General features: G+C 40.2%; 1 protein-coding gene and 1 long non-coding RNA gene across 2 annotated transcripts; both read left to right on the forward strand.

Moving 5' to 3' along the window:
• The first annotated feature begins 3926 nt into the window (after nt 1-3926).
• Nucleotides 3927-6405, forward strand: LOC124277175. The gene is made up of 3 exons (XR_006898758.1): nt 3927-4083; nt 5464-5602; nt 6348-6405. It is a non-coding gene; the product is annotated as an uncharacterized LOC124277175 (long non-coding RNA).
• A 693-nt stretch (nt 6406-7098) lies between these two features.
• On the forward strand, nt 7099-23156 carry LOC124277168. Its single transcript, XM_046712838.1, has 8 exons — nt 7099-7115; nt 7697-7844; nt 9647-9785; nt 10531-10639; nt 11228-11300; nt 11881-12027; nt 13295-13431; nt 22868-23156. The coding sequence occupies exons 1-8, from the start codon at nt 7099-7101 to the stop codon at nt 23100-23102; spliced, it is 1005 nt and encodes a 334-aa protein (XP_046568794.1). The 3' UTR covers nt 23103-23156.
• Nucleotides 23157-23904: the final 748 nt, after the last annotated feature.

A 23904-nucleotide genomic window follows, 5' to 3' on the forward strand; every position in this document is an offset into this window, starting at 1 on the left:
ACACTCGACAACTGGATAAATTGTAAATACATACCATTGTCCGAAAAAAAGTGTTAACTTGCAGCATTATAAAGATGGAGCTTTGCTGACGGGCACCTTGAACCACAATGACGTCATCAGCAGTTTCCCGTCGTTCCACATCACCGACAGCGTCCCTGACCTCGGCTTCCTGTCGTATGGCGGTATCATGGTTGGGGATACTGGAAAGAAGATGGGGAGGTATTGTAAGACAGTGACCTTTTGTAGAATGAGTGAGTGACGGATTTGCTGTCCACTGACCCCGTGTAGGGATTGAAAATTTAAATCGTTAAATTAAACAATGATTGATTGTTATTGTGAGCAATGTTTCAAGCCAGGTGTACAGTGACCAGACTGACCACCAGGTCCATTCAGTCTTACGGGACGTATTAAAACATGCATTGCCCAAGGCGTAGCTTGTGGAGTGAAGTGACCAATGTCGTTTGTTATGTATAGTGAGTAGGTGAGTTTAGTTTTACGCCTGACCACCCAATCCCGTTAGTCCCCTCTTACGACAAGCATGGGTTACAGAAGACCGATTCTAACCCGGATCTTCACGGGTTGTTATGTATAGAAGATGGACAATTTTATATTCCCGGTGTATATAAACAAAATCAATCATGCATCTTTGAAATGTTGAAATTGATAAGAATACGAAAGAATCTTTATTCCGTTATATGGCTGGGAAATTGTTGAATGTGGCGACAATAAAATTAACACCATACATACAATTATCTCCATGTTTCAGATGGCAGAAAGGAGAAGCTAAACCAAACTTTGGTATCGATGGAGGACCATTGTGTATTTTCAATGAAAATTGAGACACGGTAGTTATCTCCCCTTTCAGCCAATTTATGGCAGGCTCCATGTTCCATGAAGACACGCTCACCACTGATTCAGTCAACTGGGGCATTATGGGAAGAGTTGAACGTGTTCCCGCGGACTTCCGGTACCAAACTGTTGTCTACTACAGCGGCCAAGGCATAAATAAGGTAATGAGATTTACTAAACGATGAGGTATATTCATCCCATGAATTAATTGAGACATTACAAGCCAGTGTGAGAAATAGAAGGCTAGTCGGACTAGCTGTGCCTAAAAGTTACTAGCCGACAAATATAATTCACAAGCCCGAAATATGAATGTATAAACTAAGCTAAAGATTACACGAAGGTAAGCTGCTAATATGATGAACACTTTTTTCAAGCCATAAACTTGCATGATTTAAGAGGGTGTTTTAACTTAAAAGTCGGAGAGAGTGATATATTTACAAAATGAACCTATGAAAATTCACTAGCCAGTCGGGATATTTACTGGCCCGATTGGATGTTTACTAGCCACGGGCTAGCGGGCCAGTGGTTATTTCGCACAAAGCTCACCCCTTTTGTCAATGAGGAATTGGGCCTAAGCTTAGTTTGAATCGCATAAACAGGAATGCATTTCGAATGATATCGTGTGCAGAGGCGCATTTGGGTAGCCCAGTGGTTAAAGCGTTCTCCATTCACATTTAAGGCCCGGTTCCGATTCTCTACGTTGGTACAGTGTGCGGAGCCGTTTGCAAACCATGATATTACTGTAATATTGTTCAAGGCGACGTACAACAACACTAACTCAAACGTTTGCAGCTTATGTCGGCGATGTCTTTCATAGCTCTTCACACTGTATCAGTGGCAAACAGTTAAGGTTCGTGCATGGAGTAGAGCTTGTTTGACTTCCGTGAGTTGTACAAGCCATGTTTCTTTGGCGGACGAGTCCCTGATTTGGTGATCTTCCTTCTGGTGTTGGCGATCTATAGCTTGTTTTTATATTGTATTGTCCAAATAGTGCTATCAGTTGTAACTCTCCATACTAGTTTTAGTTGTAATTGAGATATTCTAGTTGTTTACTGTCCTTCGTCGACAGGTTTTTTATAATATACATATATTTCATTTCAATATCAAATGTTCTCGTCACGATATGGCTGAAATATTGCCGATGTGACGTTAAATATTAACTCACTCACTCACTCACTCACTCTTTGGCGGACGGACATAAATGCACATAACATTGTAATTTGGCGAAAGAATACTTTCGAGGAAATGACAAACCAAGGGTTGTTAAGATTTGTGATCAGCGGATCCTGTTGCGGGTAAGGGACACACTCCGTGAAAGACTAACGGCATCATTGGCAGTTAGCACTCATTATTGACTCAAAATTACGGATGGCACAAACCGATATTGTCACTTCGATTCTCTCTAAAGTTTCAGGAGGGGTGGGGTAGCCTAGTGGTTAAAGCGTTCGCTCGTCACGCCGAAGTCCCGGGTTCGATTCCACACATGGTTATAATATATGAAGCCCATTTCTGGTGTCCCCCGCCGTGATGTTGCTGGCATATTGCTAAAAGCGGCGTGAAACTAAACTCACTCACTCTGACGTTTCAGGCATTCGAGGGCTGGGGGAAGCTCCTTCGTAAATATCACGACAAGCATCAGAGTATGAGGGAAGCTGACTTCACGCTAAACTATCTGGGATACTGGACTGATGGCGGTAGGTCTCCAGCAACGAGTTCACACATTTTGCTGATTACAGAATTATTAGTCAACTTTTAGACCTCGAAATGTCCTCGACAAAATGTACTTAGGTCCAGTGACGGATATCTATATGAATTGGAATCATATTTCCATTGATTTTTAGTCAGGATTAGGTGAACCAAGTGATCAACAGCATGAGCATAAGGGGCAGATCCAGGAATTTGAAGCAGGGGGGTGTAGGGGTGGTGTTATATAAATCTTGAATCAATTGTTTGTCGTTTAAAGCCAACAGTATTTAACCTCTATGGTGGCAGACTGTACATTGTCGAGTCTGGAGAAGACAACCAGGTGATCAACAGCATAAGCATCGAGTTTCGCTATTGGGATATAATAACATGTGTCAAACACGTCAGCGAGCCTGACCATTACGCCTCTCACGACAAGCATGGGTTGCTGAGGACCAATTCCAACGCGGATCTGGAAATACGTAAATTCAACCTTCTGTCGCAATAATATTATTCGCGAAGAAATTATTAGGAGAGTGTCGTTCCTCACTGAACGGGGACGGTGGGGCAGCCTAGTGCTTTAAACGTTCGCTCGTCACACCGAAGGCCCGGGTTCGATTCCCCACATGGGTACAACGTGTGAAACCCATTTCTGGCTGTAATATGATTGGCTGCCTTAAGTCACGTGTACGATTTTGACCAATCACGATCTTACAGCAGACTGTGGCGAAAAATGGTCATTAGAAACCAATCAGAATCCAATAAAATCGCTTCTTACAACTGTGAAAATACTCTTGGCAAGGGTACAGTGATATTGTTGATGTTCAGAGCCTTCGAACAATAGCCGCCATCAAACGAATCGCCTCACATGTTATTCATACGAAGCTTCGAAAATCGTGGTATTTCCCGCTGTTGTATCACGTTACCGAGCGAAAAGCCACTGATATCGGGAAATAGACGACCATACATATTATTTGAGAAATCTTTTTTAAAATAAATTTCTGATTACGTAAATATGAAAATATAACAGAAAAAGGTACGGGGGTAACATGACATGTTACAAATGGAAAAATTGCCGCATCATTTGCTCCCTTCGTGGTTTATCTGGACATTATAAATGTGTAAGCTTGCGTTTTCATTAAAAATTAATCTATTTAAGTTGCAGTTGTATTATTTGAATAATAAGATAAAAAATAAATTTCATGTTTATAAATAGTAGGATTAGACCTTTCAAATGGTGTATAATGTAGTAGCAATAATGCTGATATTTTTCTTGATAAACATAGGCTCCATCTATGACCCCAGAATCTCATGGCAGTAAAAGCCTCTGGTAGACCGGGGTTGAAAGAGTTAATTATGTTGTTTCCATTACAAGGATTGGCTGAACGACGAATTCAATGGTATGAACGCTTTCCTCACCAACATCAGCATTGGACGTGATTGGCTGATGCTGATGGGTCAATCTGCCAGGAAGAATGGAATCAACATCATGTACTGCATGTCCTATTCCAGAGAAGCCTTGCAGAGTCTGGAGATTCAGCAGTCACAATGGTAACATTATATTCATCATTACTAGTGAGTGAGTTTAGTTTGACGCCGCTTTTAGCAATATTTCAGCAATATCACGGCGGGGAGACCACAAAAGGGCTTCACACATTGTACCCATGTGGAGAATCGAACCCGGGTCTTCGGTGTGACGAGCTAACGCTTTAACCACTAGGCTACCCCACCACCCGTCATCATTGCCAAATATTCGGAAAGATTCTGAATCAGTATTAAGTGAAGCAGTACTTAACGTCGATTTGCCTTCCTCAATGATTGTTTCAAAAACACGGAAGTGTGCCATAGATGTAGGAAGAGCTGGGATCATTTCGTAGGTTTTGTTTTGTTACTGCTTAAACACATACAGAAGAATGTCCAGCAAACCGTACATCAACGGTATAATCTGGTGAAGACTCGTTTGTGTTTCAAGCATATTCGATGGACAGATATTTCTTTTTAAAAAGTACTCCTGAAGCTCCGGATAAAATGTCAATACACATGATTGTGTTATGAACGGCTTAATGATCATTGTATTCTGTAATTAGTTAAGCTGGATAGATTAAACCTCCTGAGACTGATACTGTTCAGCCAACTACAGTGCTTTTGTCTTGACATTGTCACTGTGAGTGGACTACATAAGTGTATGTAAGTGTATGGCTTAATGTTAACGTTAACGTCACCGTCGCATCAGCTTTATCGGCCTGAGTTTGATTAAAGGAGTTTGAGTATTGTTTCGCCGTTTTTAGCAATCAATCATCATCAAGGTGTGACCAGACTTTAAGTGGCATCGATGGGCTGTTTTACCGCTTATTCGTGCTGAAATCGAACTAAGTCAAGTATGCCGCTTTCACCACAACCCCAAAGCCCTTTCTTCAAGGTAACGTCATGACGTTTTGGGGCACGAGACCCGTTGGATGCATGTTCGTAAAGTCAACATAAATTGTAACCAGAGTCCCGATCGACAAAGCGTCCGTAAAACGTTACAACCTATCGTAACTCTGTATTTATCATAGGCTTACGAATGTCGTAGCGCTACGAATACTTTGTGGGTCAGGGCCTAGATTTTCGAAGCTCTCTTCGCGCTACGATAGTCGTAAGTTATTGTTAAGGTATGACACTTACGACTAGCTTAGCGCTAAGAGAGCTTCGAAAATTTAGGCCCAGGACCCAGGTGGTGAAAATGTTAGTCAAACTATAGTGAGTACGTCTTTCCGCCGATTTTAGCAGTATTCCAGCCATGTCACGGATGGACTTCACACGTACGTATGGAGAAATCGAAACCGATCTTTAGCGTGACGGGTGAACGCTACAACCACTAGGCTATCCCACCACCCCCAGTCACACCAAAAGGCGAGTCCACGTGAACTGACTTTGTCCTTTTCTACATAGGCACGTTCCAGCGACGACTACAGCCCCGGTAACGACAACTGGAAAATTGGTATATCGTCGATATTTGCAGATGCCATTGGTCTTGCTCCGTTTAAAGATACCTTCTGGACTACTACCAACCAGCCAGGAAACTCTTACAGTAAATCCTTTAGCTTCTTGATCAAACACCGTTCATGATCTGGTTGGTATTATGGACCCTGCTTTCTACAGATAATGCTTATGAATATTACACAAACCGTGGATTTTGTTCGCCTTTTGTAGTTACATTCCCAAATGGGATCGAAGTTGTGCAAAACGACTGATCCCTCAGAGGTTATGTAAGGGTACATCTATCAGAGTGCGGTTCTCCGAGTCCTGTAAGTTTGATCATACAATAATTGTTTATTCCATTGTTGATGCCAATCGCCATTAAGTCCATACAGCGGGATAGTGGTGGGTTAGGTACCATAGTTACCAATTGTCCCATGGTCCCTTTTATCCTGGCCTTAGGTTGCTGGTGACCTTTAGAAGTTATCATCAATTGTTCGGTACAGTGATACCTATTTATACTTGCATACTAGTTTGCTTAGTAAGTATGTGATTTTCTCGTGTATATTTCTTCCTTTATTGACAGGTTTGTACATAGTGGAAATGAATATAATTGAAGCATACATATTTAATAGTAACGAAATACTGACGATGTGTCTTGAGTTGAACTTATTCACGTTAACGTTGACCCCCGTTAATATTACGGGTTAGAATTAGACGGATCATGTATTGGACTATTCCGGAGTGCGGCGTGAAACAGCACACAAAACCAAAGTATGTTGGGTTTTACAATTTGTCCCGTTAATCGAAAGTCCTATTCAACAAAACGAATTCTATTGATATCCTGAATATTTCAGACAAGTCTGAGCCAAACCCTGGTCTCCATCTGACGGTGGCTACTCTCAGCACTGCGGCGGTTGGGCCCGGGGATTCTGTGACAGGCATGAATGTGTCCTTGATTGAAACGTGCGTGGGAATCATCCCTTCATTCGTGTGTCTTATAATTACAAACACGTGAAGATCCGGGTTAGAATTGGTCTTTAGTAACCCATACTTGTCTTAAGAGGCGAAGGCTCGCTGACTTCGTTGGCACATGTCATCGTATCCCAGTTGCATAGATTGATGCGCATGCTGTTGATCACTGGATTGTCTGGTCCAGACTCGATTATTTACAGACCGCCGCCGTATACCTGGAATATTGCTGAAAAACAAACCAATCAACGAATGTCATTACAAACCATTAATATTACCAGCCTGAGATGATCACATCCTGTATGCTTGGTGATAAACAGCCTTCTCACTAGGTTGGTATTATCAATGTCTTAAAACCACATTCTTATTGTCATATGTAAATTTATTGCAACATTGTTTTTAATTGCCATTGCTGTTTATCACAAAATGATGAAGGCCACGAGACGTCTATTTCTCAAGGGCATCGCTCCTTGTACTCCTTGGGAGTGACACCTGGGAACAGATACTTTTGTTAACACCAGGAACATCGATAATTGAATAAATGTCAGTCCTCTATTCATACAGCACATGTTTGCTGCAGATGCTGTGACTCAGATGGAAGGATATTAAAACCAACGGAACCAGCTATGGCCATTGATGCGCAAATTCTTCAGGTTGGTCATTAACGTGATAGCCTTCGTAGACAACCTGTATGCTCATTGAATTCTAAAGTTCCAAATCAAGTCGCATGTTGTCTTGACCTTCGAGAATTAGATCCGTGCTTTCACCACGATCGTGGTCAGCTACCTTTTCCTCGTGGTGAGCTCGAACGCTGACATGTAACCGACGAATACTGGTTTTGAAGCGGTTAAATCTACTTCACTCAGGCTGAGGGTGTCGTTGTCGGCACGGGTACTACAGATGTGTACTCCAGTTAGGTTTCTGTAAACAGAAATGTACCCTAAACAACATCAAACTGCTGTGAAATATGATCGTTTCTTATATAACGCAATCAAATGCATCTAGTACAACATCACGACAGTTCCGATCAAGAAAACTGCACAGCGCAGTTGGAATGGAACTGTCCTTGGGTACGTTTCTGTATTCTGATTTGGGCAAGGGTACATTTCTGTATACAGAAACCTACCTGGGGTACATATCTGTAGTACCGGAGCCGACAAAGACCCCCGTCAGCTTCACTCACTATCCACTAAAATGTTATTACATGTAATTGCCAATTGTCTATTTCGTTCAGTCTGCTCTTGGGGGGAACCCTTGGCCCCGTGGGTGAAGTCTGGACAACGTATTCCAACATTCAGAACTTCTACTTTGGCATCGTCTTGGCAGCAGCGACAACAAACACCTTCTCCCTGAGACCTTCTCAAGCCACATTTGGAGACAAGGTATTGTCCTCCGTCAGCACTCTCTGACCACTTAACGCCACATAGGCTAAGATGAGGTCACCTATAAGTCATGCAGGTTGTGAGCGTCCAGTTCTTGGGTGATCAGGTGCGGGGTAATTTGATTCTTTTGCTTGACGATGCTGTTCGTTGCTCGTGATATCAATCACTGGTATGTCTAGTCCAGTTATTTACTGGCCGCCGCGCAGATTAAATAAGATTAAACCAACACCTATTCGGAGGACTCTGGTAGTACTGACGCTGTGTGTGGACGCGCTGTTTTGTTTGAACATGTAGCGAAACACAAAGTACGATAACAACGATATTAATTAGAATACAAGAAACTACCTTTCGACTGGTAGCATCAACCCTGAGCTGTATAAGTGAGTGAATGACAGGGCAGCATGTCCTGGAGGATGAGTTCAACACGCGACTCTTGTCCCGAATGAGTGAGACTAGAGTGAATGGTTTTACGCTGCTTTTAGCAATGTTCCAGCAATATCATGGCGGAGGACACCATATATAGGCTTCACACATTGTACCCATGTGGGGAATAGAACCCGGGTCTTCGGTGTGACGAGCTAACGCTTTAACCACTAGGCTACCCCACCACCCGTCATCATTGCCAAATATTCGGAAAGATTCTGAATCAGTATTAAGTGAAGCAGTACTTAACGTCGATTTGCCTTCCTCAATGATTGTTTCAAAAACACGGAAGTGTGCCATAGATGTAGGAAGAGCTGGGATCATTTCGTAGGTTTTGTTTTGTTACTGCTTAAACACATACAGAAGAATGTCCAGCAAACCGTACATCAACGGTATAATCTGGTGAAGACTCGTTTGTGTTTCAAGCATATTCGATGGACAGATATTTCTTTTTAAAAAGTACTCCTGAAGCTCCGGATAAAATGTCAATACACATGATTGTGTTATGAACGGCTTAATGATCATTGTATTCTGTAATTAGTTAAGCTGGATAGATTAAACCTCCTGAGACTGATACTGTTCAGCCAACTACAGTGCTTTTGTCTTGACATTGTCACTGTGAGTGGACTACATAAGTGTATGTAAGTGTATGGCTTAATGTTAACGTTAACGTCACCGTCGCATCAGCTTTATCGGCCTGAGTTTGATTAAAGGAGTTTGAGTATTGTTTCGCCGTTTTTAGCAATCAATCATCATCAAGGTGTGACCAGACTTTTAAGTGGCATCGATGGGCTGTTTTACCGCTTATTCGTGCTGAAATCGAACTAAGTCAAGTATGCCGCTTTCACCACAACCCCAAAGCCCTTTCTTCAAGGTAACGTCATGACGTTTTGGGGCACGAGACCCGTTGGATGCATGTTCGTAAAGTCAACATAAATTGTAACCAGAGTCCCGATCGACAAAGCGTCCGTAAAACGTTACAACCTATCGTAACTCTGTATTTATCATAGGCTTACGAATGTCGTAGCGCTACGAATACTTTGTGGGTCAGGGCCTAGATTTTCGAAGCTCTCTTCGCTACGATAGTCGTAAGTTATTGTTAAGGTATGACACTTACGACTAGCTTAGCGCTAAAAGCTTCGAAAATTTAAACCAGGACCCAGGTGGTGAAAATGTTAGTCAAACTATAGTGAGTACGTCTTTCCGCCGATTTTAGCAGTATTCCAGCCATGTCACGGATGGACTTCACACGTACGTATGGAGAAATCGAAACCGATCTTTAGCGTGACGGGTGAACGCTACAACCACTAGGCTATCCCACCACCCCAGTCACACCAAAGGCGAGTCCACGTGAACTGACTTTGTCCTTTTCTACATAGGCACGTTCCAGCGACGACTACAGCCCCGGTAACGACAACTGGAAAATTGGTATATCGTCGATATTTGCAGATGCCATTGGTCTTGCTCCATTTAAAGATACCTTCTGGACTACTACCAACCAGCCAGGAAACTCTTACAGTAAATCCTTTAGCTTCTTGATCAAACACCGTTCATGATCTGGTTGGTATTATGGACCCTGCTTTCTACAGATAATGCTTATGAATATTACACAAACCGTGGATTTTGTTCGCCTTTTGTAGTTACATTCCCAAATGGGATCGAAGTTGTGCAAAACGACTGATCCCTCAGAGGTTATGTAAGGGTACATCTATCAGAGTGCGGTTCTCCGAGTCCTGTAAGTTTGATCATACAATAATTGTTTATTCCATTGTTGATGCCAATCGCCATTAAGTCCATACAGCGGGATAGTGGTGGGTTAGGTACCATAGTTACCAATTGTCCCATGGTCCCTTTTATCCTGGCCTTAGGTTGCTGGTGACCTTTAGAAGTTATCATCAATTGTTCGGTACAGTGATACCTATTTATACTTGCATACTAGTTTGCTTAGTAAGTATGTGATTTTCTCGTGTATATTTCTTCCTTTATTGACAGGTTTGTACATAGTGGAAATGAATATAATTGAAGCATACATATTTAATAGTAACGAAATACTGACGATGTGTCTTGAGTTGAACTTATTCACGTTAACGTTGACCCCCGTTAATATTATGGGTTAGAATTAGACGGATCATGTATTGGACTATTCCGGAGTGCGGCGTGAAACAGCACACAAAACCAAAGTATGTTGGGTTTTACAATTTGTCCCGTTAATCGAAAGTCCTATTCAACAAAACGAATTCTATTGATATCCTGAATATTTCAGACAAGTCTGAGCCAAACCCTGGTCTCCATCTGACGGTGGCTACTCTCAGCACTGCGGCGGTTGGGCCCGGGGATTCTGTGACAGGCATGAATGTGTCCTTGATTGAAACGTACGTGGGAATCATCCCTTCATTCGTGTGTCTTATAATTACAAACACGTGAAGATCCGGGTTAGAATTGGTCTTTAGTAACCCATACTTGTCTTAAGAGGCGAAGGCTCGCTGACTTCGTTGGCACATGTCATCGTATCCCAGTTGCATAGATTGATGCGCATGCTGTTGATCACTGGATTGTCTGGTCCAGACTCGATTATTTACAGACCGCCGCCGTATACCTGGAATATTGCTGAAAAACAAACCAATCAACGAATGTCATTACAAACCATTAATATTACCAGCCTGAGATGATCACATCCTGTATGCTTGGTGATAAACAGCCTTCTCACTAGGTTGGTATTATCAATGTCTTAAAACCACATTCTTATTGTCATATGTAAATTTATTGCAACATTGTTTTTTTAATTGCCATTGCTGTTTATCACAAAATGATGAAGGCCACGAGACGTCTATTTCTCAAGGGCATCGCTCCTTGTACTCCTTGGGAGTGACACCTGGGAACAGATACTTTTGTTAACACCAGGAACATCGATAATTGAATAAATGTCAGTCCTCTATTCATACAGCACATGTTTGCTGCAGATGCTGTGACTCAGATGGAAGGATATTAAAACCAACGGAACCAGCTATGGCCATTGATGCGCAAATTCTTCAGGTTGGTCATTAACGTGATAGCCTTCGTAGACAACCTGTATGCTCATTGAATTCTAAAGTTCCAAATCAAGTCGCATGTTGTCTTGACCTTCGAGAATTAGATCCGTGCTTTCACCACGATCGTGGTCAGCTACCTTTTCCTCGTGGTGAGCTCGAACGCTGACATGTAACCGACGAATACTGGTTTTGAAGCGGTTAAATCTACTTCACTCAGGCTGAGGGTGTCGTTGTCGGCACGGGTACTACAGATGTGTACTCCAGTTAGGTTTCTGTAAACAGAAATGTACTCTAAACAACATCAAACTGCTGTGAAATATGATCGTTTCTTATATAACGCAATCAAATGCATCTAGTACAACATCACGACAGTTCCGATCAAGAAAACTGCACAGCGCAGTTGGAATGGAACTGTCCTTGGGTACGTTTCTGTATTCTGGTTTGGGCAAGGGTACATTTCTGTATACAGAAACCTACCTGGGGTACATATCTGTAGTACCGGAGCCGACAAAGACCCCGTCAGCTTCACTCACTATCCACTAAAATGTTATTACATGTAATTGCCAATTGTCTATTTCGTTCAGTCTGCTCTTGGGGGAACCCTTGGCCCCGTGGGTGAAGTCTGGACAACGTATTCCAACATTCAGAACTTCTACTTTGGCATCGTCTTGGCAGCAGCGACAACAAACACCTTCTCCCTGAGACCTTCTCAAGCCACATTTGGAGACAAGGTATTGTCCTCCGTCAGCACTCTCTGACCACTTAACGCCACATAGGCTAAGATGAGGTCACCTATAAGTCATGCAGGTTGTGAGCGTCCAGTTCTTGGGTGATCAGGTGCGGGGTAATTTGATTCTTTTGCTTGACGATGCTGTTCGTTGCTCGTGATATCAATCACTGGTATGTCTAGTCCAGTTATTTACTGGCCGCCGCGCAGATTAAATAAGATTAAACCAACACCTATTCGGAGGACTCTGGTAGTACTGACGCTGTGTGTGGACGCGCTGTTTTGTTTGAACATGTAGCGAAACACAAAGTACGATAACAACGATATTAATTAGAATACAAGAAACTACCTTTCGACTGGTAGCATCAACCCTGAGCTGTATAAGTGAGTGAATGACAGGGCAGCATGTCCTGGAGGATGAGTTCAACACGCGACTCTTGTCCCGAATGAGTGAGACTAGAGTGAATGGTTTTACGCTGCTTTTAGCAATGTTCCAGCAATATCATGGCGGAGGACACCATATATAGGCTTCACACATTGTACCCATGTGGGGAATAGAACCCGGGTCTTCGGCGAGACGAGCGAACGCTTTAACCACAAGGCTACACCACCACCCCGAACTTTTTAAGTGGCTTGAACATGAATCCATTGATTGTCCTTAACATCCATATTATTTGAGATTTGTATTACAAAAAAAAAAAAATGTCTGATAAGGGCATTACAATACCTTGCCTCGTATTTTTAATCTGCAAACAATTATGATGAGTAAAGTCTGTGTTTTCCCAGTTGCTACGTAAAACAGTTTTGACAAAGATAAAATAGCTGTATGTCAATTTACCCAGATGAAGCTTTTTTGATTGCTGTTTAACGTCGCACAGAACAATATTCCAGCGATCTGTAAATAATCTATTCTGGACCAGACAATCCAGGGATCAACAGCATGAGCATCGATCTGCGTAAGTGGGATGTAATGGCACACGCCAACCACTTTAGCAAACCTGACCACCCTATTGCGTTACTTGCCTCTTATTGGCTGGTGAAGACCAGTTCAAACCCGAATCTTCAAGGGTATGACCCTGGTGACAATCTATAAGGTCTGTTGTTTCCTCTGAAGAAATGTTTTAAATGTAATACTATCCACCTACCATAACGGTGCTTCGTTTTTGACACAAACATTTACAGGCTATGTTATTTAGTTGGAGACAATAGTGCTGTTATTCCATATTGATGTTTAGCAAATATAGAGTAGATAAAGAAATTGGTATTTGCAGTTGCAGTATGGAAAGGTGTACCCACCACAGTCCTGGACGTCACTCACGGATTTCAACGAGAGACAGCCTATAACGATCCAGGCCTGCTCAACACAGCATTACTGCCTGTATTACATATCTCCAGTTCTCATTAACAAGTTAGTACAAGTGTAGTTGAGGAGCATTGTGGGTTCAAGCTCTACGCCAAAATCCCGGTGAGAGACCAGCAGTATCACGGCGGGGGACACCAAGACTTGGATTCACATATTTTACTCATGTGGGCAATTGAACCCAGGTCTTCGAAATACAATAGCAAAGCTGGAACAAGGTACCCACCAGTTGGGACCCATGTTTTATCGGAATCCCCGTTGGGGCGCTAGGAAAGGTCAAGATGAGATCATCATACCATTACTGTTTAAGCTTTACGCCAAAATCCCGAAGAAAAGGGAATTAATATAGATTTTCATAGATGAGATGTCTAAATTTCCCAATAGCAGTTCTGTATCATTTAAAAAATATAAAGGACAAGGTATGATAAGGGTGGTTTTTGGCCCACAAACAGAATTGGTTGAACACATGTTATTTGTTTAGAGACAAGATGGCTTTGCATAAAAAAACTATTTTTCAAATGATCTGAGGCCATCATTTCAATGCAGAGGGGCCAAAAATGGGTTTTATCAGTTCCCATGAAAAAATAACAAGAAATCTGAAATATCAGTGTGCCATAATGACTTATATACAACTATCAGTTTATTTACATACAAACAGTATCAGTTTTGCAACAGGTATTCATGATGAAGAAACATGTCAACATCAATCACAAGGTTTTAACTTCAAGGGGCCCAATTAGGGTTGCAATACATTGTGGACAGTAATTCAATTACTTGCCAATTGATTACAAAAAGCACATTATTCGGAACTTTCTTTGCAAACATAAACTATAGGCCAATTTTACAACATGTACTTATGATTACCAATCATGTCCCACGAAAAATCACAGGGGGCCCATTTTAGGTCTAATTACATCTTGGGCACAGCTTGATTTTAACAAGTAAGTGTTAAAAGTCAGTATTCACAACCGGTTTTAGCAAATATACAGTAAAAATCTCATTCACAACATGTTATTACTATAACCAATCATGTTGCACTAAAAATCACAGGTCTTGACCTCAAAGGGGCCTATTTCAGGTGAAATTACATTCTTGGCACAGCTTGATTTAACACCATGCAAGTGTTAAAAGTCAGTATTTACAACATTCTTGCAAATATATACAGTAAACATCTCATTCTCAACATATTGTTATAATAACCAATCATGTTGCACTAAAAATCACAGGTTTTGACCTCAAAGGGGCCTATTTCAGGTGAAATTACATTCTTGGCACAGCTTGATTTTGACACCAAGTAAGTGTTAAAAGTCAGTATTCAAAAATCTTCAAAAAGTAATTATTCACAATTCATTCACTGCAAATATATATAAAACATCCACTTTCACTCTTCATCCACATGGTCATCAATCTCTGAATCAGTTTCTGAATCACTGTCAACAACTGCAGCATTCCACCCTGTATCACTAGAGTTGCTGGAAACAGGCATATTGTCAACTGAAAAACAGATGACTTTATATCAAAAGAGAATCCTGTTTTAAAACTTTGATATTATAAATCTATTCAAGGGTAACATTACTTATTTATTTTCAAATGTCAGTAGTCTGGCCTTGAAGGCTTATGCAGATTTAATCACCACTGAGACATCAGTATTTCTGAAATTCTGTCACATTAAATAAGAAAATTGAAGAAAAAAATATTGGTTATTTTTTAGCACTCACATTATTCTTACCTTCCACCTCAAGTTGTCATCTTCATGAAATGACACTCCTGACATCAGTCCAAGCAAATTTCTCTTATCTGAAAAGAAATATTTGAAATCATAAAAGAATTATCATTATGTTCAAGAAATTGGTGCTTTGTAATTTTTCTAATGCTAAACATGTCAATAGGATAGTTATATAGGGAAGGGAATTGACCTCCAAAACCATAATCAATTGTTGAGGCCACTTTTTGATCAATTGTAGATATAAGATAAAAACAACTGTTAAAGCACATGAAAACAAAGGTAATCAGTCCTCAGTTTTAATATGACAATTGAAACCAATAGTCATTGATTCTGTAAACATATTTTAAGAAGAAATAGTGAACGCTTTAATTGATTATGTGATTTGGTTATCGGTAATTGACTGGCAGTCCACAAAATATCCATAAACTAATTATTTGTTTGATCAGTGCACCACTAATTAACAGCTCTGGACAGTTTGTAAATATTTACTTAAAGAAATTACCATACTAACATTTTGAAACAATGCTTACCTTCTACAGGTTCTTTATTGTGTGGGAACAAAGTGGAAACGTCAGTGTCTTCAGGCTTAAACAAGATTTACATGATGTTAATTCAAGTTTGTTTGAACAGTGTAACTTACATTACCAAACTTAAGAATTTTTTTTTACAAAATTTGTATTTCATGTGCACAAGTCTTGTCAGCCAATTTACAATGTTTAACTTAACTTTTGAAGAAAAAAAAAGAAGAAAAGAAAAAAACAATTAGGATTTGAACCTGAATGTCTGATAACAGAAAAAAATTGAGAAGCCATCACTGTAACCACAAGGCTACAGATTCTTCTGTTATTGTTTGTCACTTTAAGCTTATATATCACACTTTGCAACAATGTGTCACTTGACGTCTGCTTGCTTTTCATAATCTGCTAGCCCTTGATACAATGTTCTTATTCTTACAATATTAAATGTAGCCTGATATATCCTAGAAAACATCAAGGTACATTATATTTGTTAAAATGTGTATGTTTATACACAGTTACATCCAGTGGAATGCCAGTGTTATTTGACATTGACAGGTGACACAGAGGGGTTTGCTAAACAGATGATAGAACAAATACGATAAATTCTAGCATAATTACAAAGATTCTCACCTTTAGAATGCTGCCTGATCATATTTTGAAAAATCTTCTGATGTCTTCTTATTTTTCCAGCAGTGATCAACAGGGTCTCCGAAAAACTACCCTTGTTTACCTCAAAGTAATCAGCCTTGAGAGTCCCTTAGGATATTGAATTGTGTTTAATAAACATGTTTGATAAGTTCATTTTAGTGCTCTAAAACATTCAAAATAGTAATGAATAATGGTATAGTTGTGTAAATGTGACGGATAGTTTTCAGAGATATTACTTTACGCCAATTTTTGAGATGTTGTATGGGGCAATTTCATACAACAGGAAAAAAGTGTCAGCAAAAGCGTGACCCACCACAATTTTTTAGGAGTGCATTCTAATTTACTCTCTTCATGTGTGGTGAAAAAATTGGGATGGGTCAAGCTTTTGTTCACACTTTTTTATCACTCTGAAAATATGAAAATGCAGGTTTTTCGAAGATATTGTAAAATAGGTTAACTTTGAGGTCTTCAAAGAGGGAAAAAACAGCACTAAAACATATAAAAAAAACATATGGAGGTAATTTCATCACTTCATTTAGCATTTTTTATGCTAAAATTATCATGTTGTAGAACTTTGAATATCATGAAATTTTGTGGGCCAATAAGGGCCTTTATCATACCTTGTCCTTTGGTTTTAAGTTAAAATTTACTAAAACTGAAAGCATTTTGAAGTATTTTTTTAATGCTGACTAAGCAGTAATACAGGGGAGGGGTGCACAATCTTGAGAATCTTCATTTTCACGAGTCTCAATGGTCATTTAATGAACTTTTAGGACCAAAAAAGGGATGGGTGGGGGTGAGGTCGCACCCCTGCAACCCCGCCTGGATCCGCCTATATTTTAGCCCCCTCTCTTTAGTTCTGTGAAGATATAACACAAAATGAGTGAGTGAGTTAAGATTTTTAGTCACATCGGCAGTATTTCGGCCATATCGTGACTAAAGCAAGTTATAAATATATCAACAATTTAAGTGAAATTATAAAACTCTGCCAACGAAGGACAGTAAAATAACTAGATTATCACAGATATATATGTAAAACTAGTAATTGAATGTAAAACATTTTAACTATGGGGGACAACACAATATAAAAGTTGGCACCCATGAAGGGCCACCTCCTCGTGGTGGGTGCTGGGTCACGCTAAGCGCCCTTCAACCCCCCGTTGTGGACCCGGGGGGATATTAGGTCCACCAACCCGTTTGCCGTGGGTTGCGCCCCTGTGTCGGTGGAGGACGGGATTCTGGTGGTTGAGGGCAAGGGTTCCAGGAACAGCGTTCCTTTGCCCAATACACCACTTCGACCCTTACTTCACCTAGACGGGTGGTTGAATGGGCCCGGTTCAACCAATCGGCTGGTCATGCCAAGCCCTGTGCATTCTATTTTATATTGCACAAATTTGATTTATTTACATGATCCTGTTTTGGGCATTGGAGAAAAAAAGAAAAGATTTCACAAATTTTGAATTGACTTTAAATTAGAACGATTGTTCCTTTTGCCTAGAGTCGTATGCCCAGAAGGCGGTGGCTCATGGGCCAATTCAGTGGGATAATTAAACTTTTAGTTTTTCTGCTGGAGTATATCATCTGAGTATCCTTGGTGCTGCAAGTCGGTTATCCACTTGTTTTTAGCATTGTCTTTATGATACTCCATGGCGGGTGGGGAGCTCGGATGATGAACCTTCTACGCTAACTATGGACTACCAAAACCCCCAAAAACGAAACAAACGTCAATTGGACAGTGATGATGACGACCAACGACCGTCTACCTCAATTGAATACTGGCCACGATTTTTAGTTATCGAGACTCTTGACAAATCTCCTTTGAAATTAAACCCTTTTGCAGTGTCAAAGGGTGTACATGGTATTGCAGGTGAGGTCCGCAATATCAAACGATTGCGCTCAGGCTCTTTGCTCATCGAATGCAGCAGGAAACAGCAATCAACAAATTTGATGTCAACTCAGCTGTTTGTTGGAATACCGGTTTCGGTATCTCCACATAGAACCTTGAACACAAGCAAAGGAATCGTCAGAGACCGGGATCAACTATTTGCAGATATGAGTGAATTAGACATAGTCTCTGAAATGAAAGAACAAGGAGTGACGTTTGTGAAACGATTCACAACACGGAAAGACTCTGAGACTAAACCCACAAACACTTACCTATTCCATTTTTCTTATCCAACTGCTCCAAAATCAGTTAAAGCAGGGTATTGTCATCTCAACGTTGATATTTACATTCCCAACCCACTGAGATGTTTCAAATGCCAAAAGTATGGTCATGGTGTAAACAACTGCACAAATTCTATTACATGCGCTCACTGCAGCCAAAAAACCCATGTTACTGAAGATTGTGGTAACAACTTTAAACAATGCACTAACTGCTCTGGTACTCATTCATCTTTTTCAAAAGAATGTCCAATCTGGAAACAACAAATGGAAATTAATAAAATTAAATTTTCAAGGAATATTAGTTTTGTTGATGCCAAAAAACTTGTTGTTCACACACCAGAACCAAATGAGTCCTATGCTTCAGTTACGAGATCCGGAACACACCAAAATGTAACTTCAACTGTGTCCACTTCATCAACGCAATGCCAATCTAATTTGACATGGGTTGACTCTGATGCACCTGAACTCTACTCTCCTGACCAGTCAACGCAAACCGTTGTATCAACATCCACAACAACTGCTAGAGCAGAAGTTGAATCTCGGCCATCTTCCCAGGAACAATCATCATCACAGTCTACTTCCAAACTTCCATCTGGAATTAATGGGAAGCAAGTATCGAAACATAAAAACAAACCAATAAACGAATCTTCAAAAAAATACCATAGTGGCAGAGCCTCAAAAGGGACAGAAGACAAAATCCAAATGTACAATAAGTTTGGACCTCTCGAAGACATGGATGTCTCTGAAAACATCCAGTACAGGGCTCAGAGCTTGTCGCCCAAAAAAAAGACAAGGGGTAGATCCCCAATCAACCCACCAAAGACATAGTTTCTTCACGTATTGTCCAATGGAATTGTAGAGGACTAAAGACCAACTTCAATGAATTACAGCTATTGATTCAGGATTTAAAACCATCAGCTTTCTGCTTACAGGAAACCTACCTGAAGCAGGCGGACAATTTTAATTTACGTCAGTTCATTGGATATCATTCTTTTTCTCCTCCGGGTGACAGGGCCACTGGAGGATCTTCAATCCTTGTTAAGCAGGATATTATCCATAGTCCTTTAACACTTAAAACTAATCTCCAAGCCGTTGCAGTGCGGATTACTTTTCACGTGGCTTTTACATTATGCTCGCTATATATTCCGCCTTCATCAGCAATTCATCTTGCTGATCTCCAATCGCTCTATAATCAACTTCCGAAACCCTGTGTTTTTGTGGGTGACCTAAATGGTCATATCCCGATCTGGGGTAGTACAAACACTAACACTAAAGGTAAAATAATAGCAGATTTCCTCTCAGATAATGATCTGTGTATATATAATGATGATTCACACACTTACCTCCATCCTGCAACCGGCACTTACTCTTCTTTGGACTTGTCTCTGGCTGACTCTAACCTTCTCAATGAATTTGATTGGTCAGTCCATAATGACCTTTGTGGAAGTGACCACTTCCCAACTATACTTTCAGAAATAAACCCAGCTGATTCTCCATCTTACACAAGATGGAATTTTTCCAAGGCTAACTGGTCCTTGTATGAAACTATGTGTACATCAAAACTACAAACTCATTTTTTCAGTGATGTAGCTGATCCTATTCAGGTATTTTCTGACGCTTTAAATGATATAGCTGATCATTGTATACCAAAGTCCTCTCCGAGTCCACATGTGCGGAAACCATGGTTTAGTTCAGATTGTAAACATGCTAGAAAAGCGAGGAAAAAAGCAGAGAAATATTTTCGCCATCACCCAACTGTCCATAACTTGAATAAATTTAAAATACTTAATGCGAAGGCACGTCATACCTTCAAACAAAACAAACGGCAGTCTTGGCGGGACTATGTGTCCAAACTTAATTCTCGAACACCTATGTCCAAAGTTTGAAATATGGTGCAAAGGATAAAAGGTAAAGGTTCAAGATCTGGTGTTCATCATCTGAAGGATGGTGACACACTCTTAACCAGTAAATCTGACATAGCAAATAAATTGGGAGAAACGTTAGCTCAACATTCATCTTCATCAAATTTTACACCGAAATTTCAAAAAACTAAAAAACACGCAGAAAAAAAGAAACTCAATTTTGCTTCAGATAATGGGGAGGACTATAATGAAGTTTTCTCCATTCATGAGCTGCATACTGCCTTGGGGCAAGCTCATGATACTGCTACAGGTTCTGATAATCTTCATTATCAGTTACTTAAACATTTACCTGATTCCTGTTTAGAAACTTTATTAAATATATTCGATCACATCTGGACAACGGGGAATTTTCCTTCATCAGCGTATGTCCTGCTTGACTGTATTGATTTTTCCATCACAAGGGATAAATATTTCAGTGTCACAACAATGAAGGATCTTTTTATAATGTACATTCTCATTTAATTATCGCATTTTTAAAAGAAATTGAATTATTAGATAAATTTTGAACAATATGTTTTGTAAATAGATAAATGTCATTTATTATCAATGGTAGTATAAATTAGCAAACTGCGATTGTTAGTGGCTGTATCCTCAAAGGGGGTTACAGTATCGTAAAATTATTGTCCTCCTGAGAGGATACGTACGTCCCAAAACTTTCAAAGTCAATTTAGTTCAACCATGCTTTTTAAACGTAGAATATTTGTTATTTTAAATTATGGCTAAATTCCCTTCCATCGCCAGCGGCTGAGGGGATGGTGTAAATCCAGCTAGGGCTCATGCAGGTAGCAAAAGTAATGTAAGTCCCCATGATCCCTAGTATGGTGATCTACTTTCAGTTGTTGGCGATCTATAGCCCGATTTTATATTGTGATGTTTTGAAATGATTGAACATTTTACACTGAACTCAAACTAGTTTTAATCCAATTGTGATATTCTAGTCGTTATACTGTCCTTCGCTGGCAGGTTTTTAAATTAGTATACATATGTTTATTCTTAGTACATAACTTTTTGTCGTCACAATATGCCTGAAATATTGCCGATGTGACGTTAAATATTAACTCACTCACTCACTCAATATAAAAATGGGCTATAGATCGCTAACAACTGAAGGTAGATCACCATACTAGGGACCATGGGGACTTACAGTACATTTGCTTCCTGCATGGGCCCTAGCTGGATTTACATCATCCCCTCAGCTGTTAGCAATTGAGAGATACATTAAAATTACACATATTCTACGATTAAAAAACGGAAAGTTGAAATTTACTTTGAATGTTTTGGGACTTCAGGAGGACAATAATTTTACAGTACTTTAACCCCCCTCGAGGATACAGCCACTAACAATCTATGTTACAAATTCAAACTTCCAATCATAAAATATTTAGCTATTTACAAATCTGTTAACAAATTTAATTCTTTTAAAAAAGCAATAATTAAATGAGGACTTATATTAGTAAAAAGATCCTTCATAGTTCGGGATTTGAAATATATATCCCTTGTGATGGAGTACTCAACACAGTCAAGCAAGACATGGTTGACCGTGATTCGTTCATCACAAGGGATACAAAACGGAGAATCCTCACCTTTTAATAGGTACTCATGCGTATATCTTGTGTGGCCAATACGACATCGTCGTATGATGACCTCTTCAAATCTGGACTGACAGCCCAAGTAGGTGTAACCGATAGTTGGTTTTATTGCATGTAATTTATTTATACCGACTTGGGTGTCCCACTTCTTTTGCATCAGATCACGGATATAAGATCTAATAGCAGCTTTGTAATCAGAGTATGGAATAAGAAGTGGTGTCACAGATTTGTTGAGGGCTGCCTTAGCAGCAATATCAGCCATCGTGTTCCCAGAAATGCCAACGTGGCTGGGTAACCAACAAAAGATGATGTCGCATTGGCCAGTAGCAAGATCATTATATAATTCAATTATTTCAATTAAAAGTGGATGTTTGCAAGATAGATTTTTAATAGCCTGAAGGCAAGATAGAGAGTCAGAAAAGATTATATATTGTTTATGTTTAGGATGCCTTTGAATATAGTCGAGAGCTGTTAAGATGGCTTTTGCTTCTGCTGTAAATATAGAGCTGTTATCTGGTATTCGAGAAGATATTGTTCTGGATCCAATGACAGTGGCACATGCCACTGCGCCACTGTCCTTGGACCCATCTGTAAATAAGGATTTATGTGTATTATATGTTCTTTTTAATTGATTATACTCTTGTTTATATTGTAATTCATTAGTTTCTGATTTTTTAAACTTTGTCAGAGTTAGGTCAACCTGTGGTTTAACCAACTGCCAAGGAGGAGAAGAAAGAAGACGGGAAGGAACTATATGTTCTAGCTCAATGCCAGCTGCAGAAAGAAAAGGTTTCACTCTTATACCAAGAGGCGGAACAAGAGAAGGCTTTTTGTTATACAGATCTTCATATAGGGGATTAAGGACACAGTTATATGCAGGGTTTGCTGAATAGTATCATTTATTTCTTATTCCAGCCCCGAGGTTGTTCTGCTTGGCGAAGTGCCATCTAAGGTGGTGCCAGTATCCCCGCAACGCTTCATTCAGATATCTATAGACACGGATGTCGCCTTGACCTTGACTGGCGGTGTCAAGGAGAACGTCACTGTCTGGTACAGCGTCAGCGGAACGTCCAAAAGCCACACCTGCCAGCTTGGGACAACAGGGGAGGCAACTCTGACACTTCTCGGGGGAATATGTAGACCAAACTAATTATCTATTGTCATGTATATGTTTTCGGTTCAATAAGAGGCCTTGCTTACGGAATTATCACTCATGGTGTATCTGGACATGTTCCAACTAAACTTTAGCTACATGTCAGTAAAACGCTATGTGCCCAAGAAGGATTACCTGTAATCGTCCTGCTAGGAGAAGAAATAGATCAGGACATCATTCAAGCCGACTTGGTGTCATTGTGACCTGACGGGATGTGAGGTTTATATCATTGTGTCGTTGGGTGAATAATCTATCAATGTGCGGTCATTTTCAAGTCAGTTTCTACATGAGCCTCCATTGTCTCATATACATATATCCAGCGCATTGGCCTGCTGCAGGCTTTAAAATCTACAGGCCCTGAATTAAATCTGCAGGCCCCAAAAATAAACTGCACTGTATACATCTCTCAGCGCCATAGGCTTCGCTAATTCACAGTGTTTCTACAAAATCAATTAGCGAAGACTATGGCGCAGAGAGAAGTTTTTATTTGTTAAAGACTGGTGTTGACATTCCTATGACCAGAGCGCTGAAATACCAGGAAGTCACACTGTAAGTTATCGTAACATGTTGGATCATGGATGATTCCCGAAAAAATCATGGAAAGGATTCTAGTTGAAAAACAAAATCACAGATAATTTACTGAAGGCCACAAGGGCCTGCAAATATTTGGAACTGCCGGCCCGATACAATAACAACCGGCGCTGGGCCTCCGGGCCGCGGCTAGTAAAAATCTAGTCGGGGCAGTAAATCTCCACAGTCACTGGCCTGACTGGCTAGTGAATTTTCATGGGGTCATTTT

This window comes from Haliotis rubra, unplaced genomic scaffold (genome assembly GCF_003918875.1).
Source record: "Haliotis rubra isolate DU_JTF1 unplaced genomic scaffold, ASM391887v1 Scf1058, whole genome shotgun sequence".
Lineage (NCBI taxonomy): Eukaryota > Metazoa > Mollusca > Gastropoda > Lepetellida > Haliotidae > Haliotis > Haliotis rubra.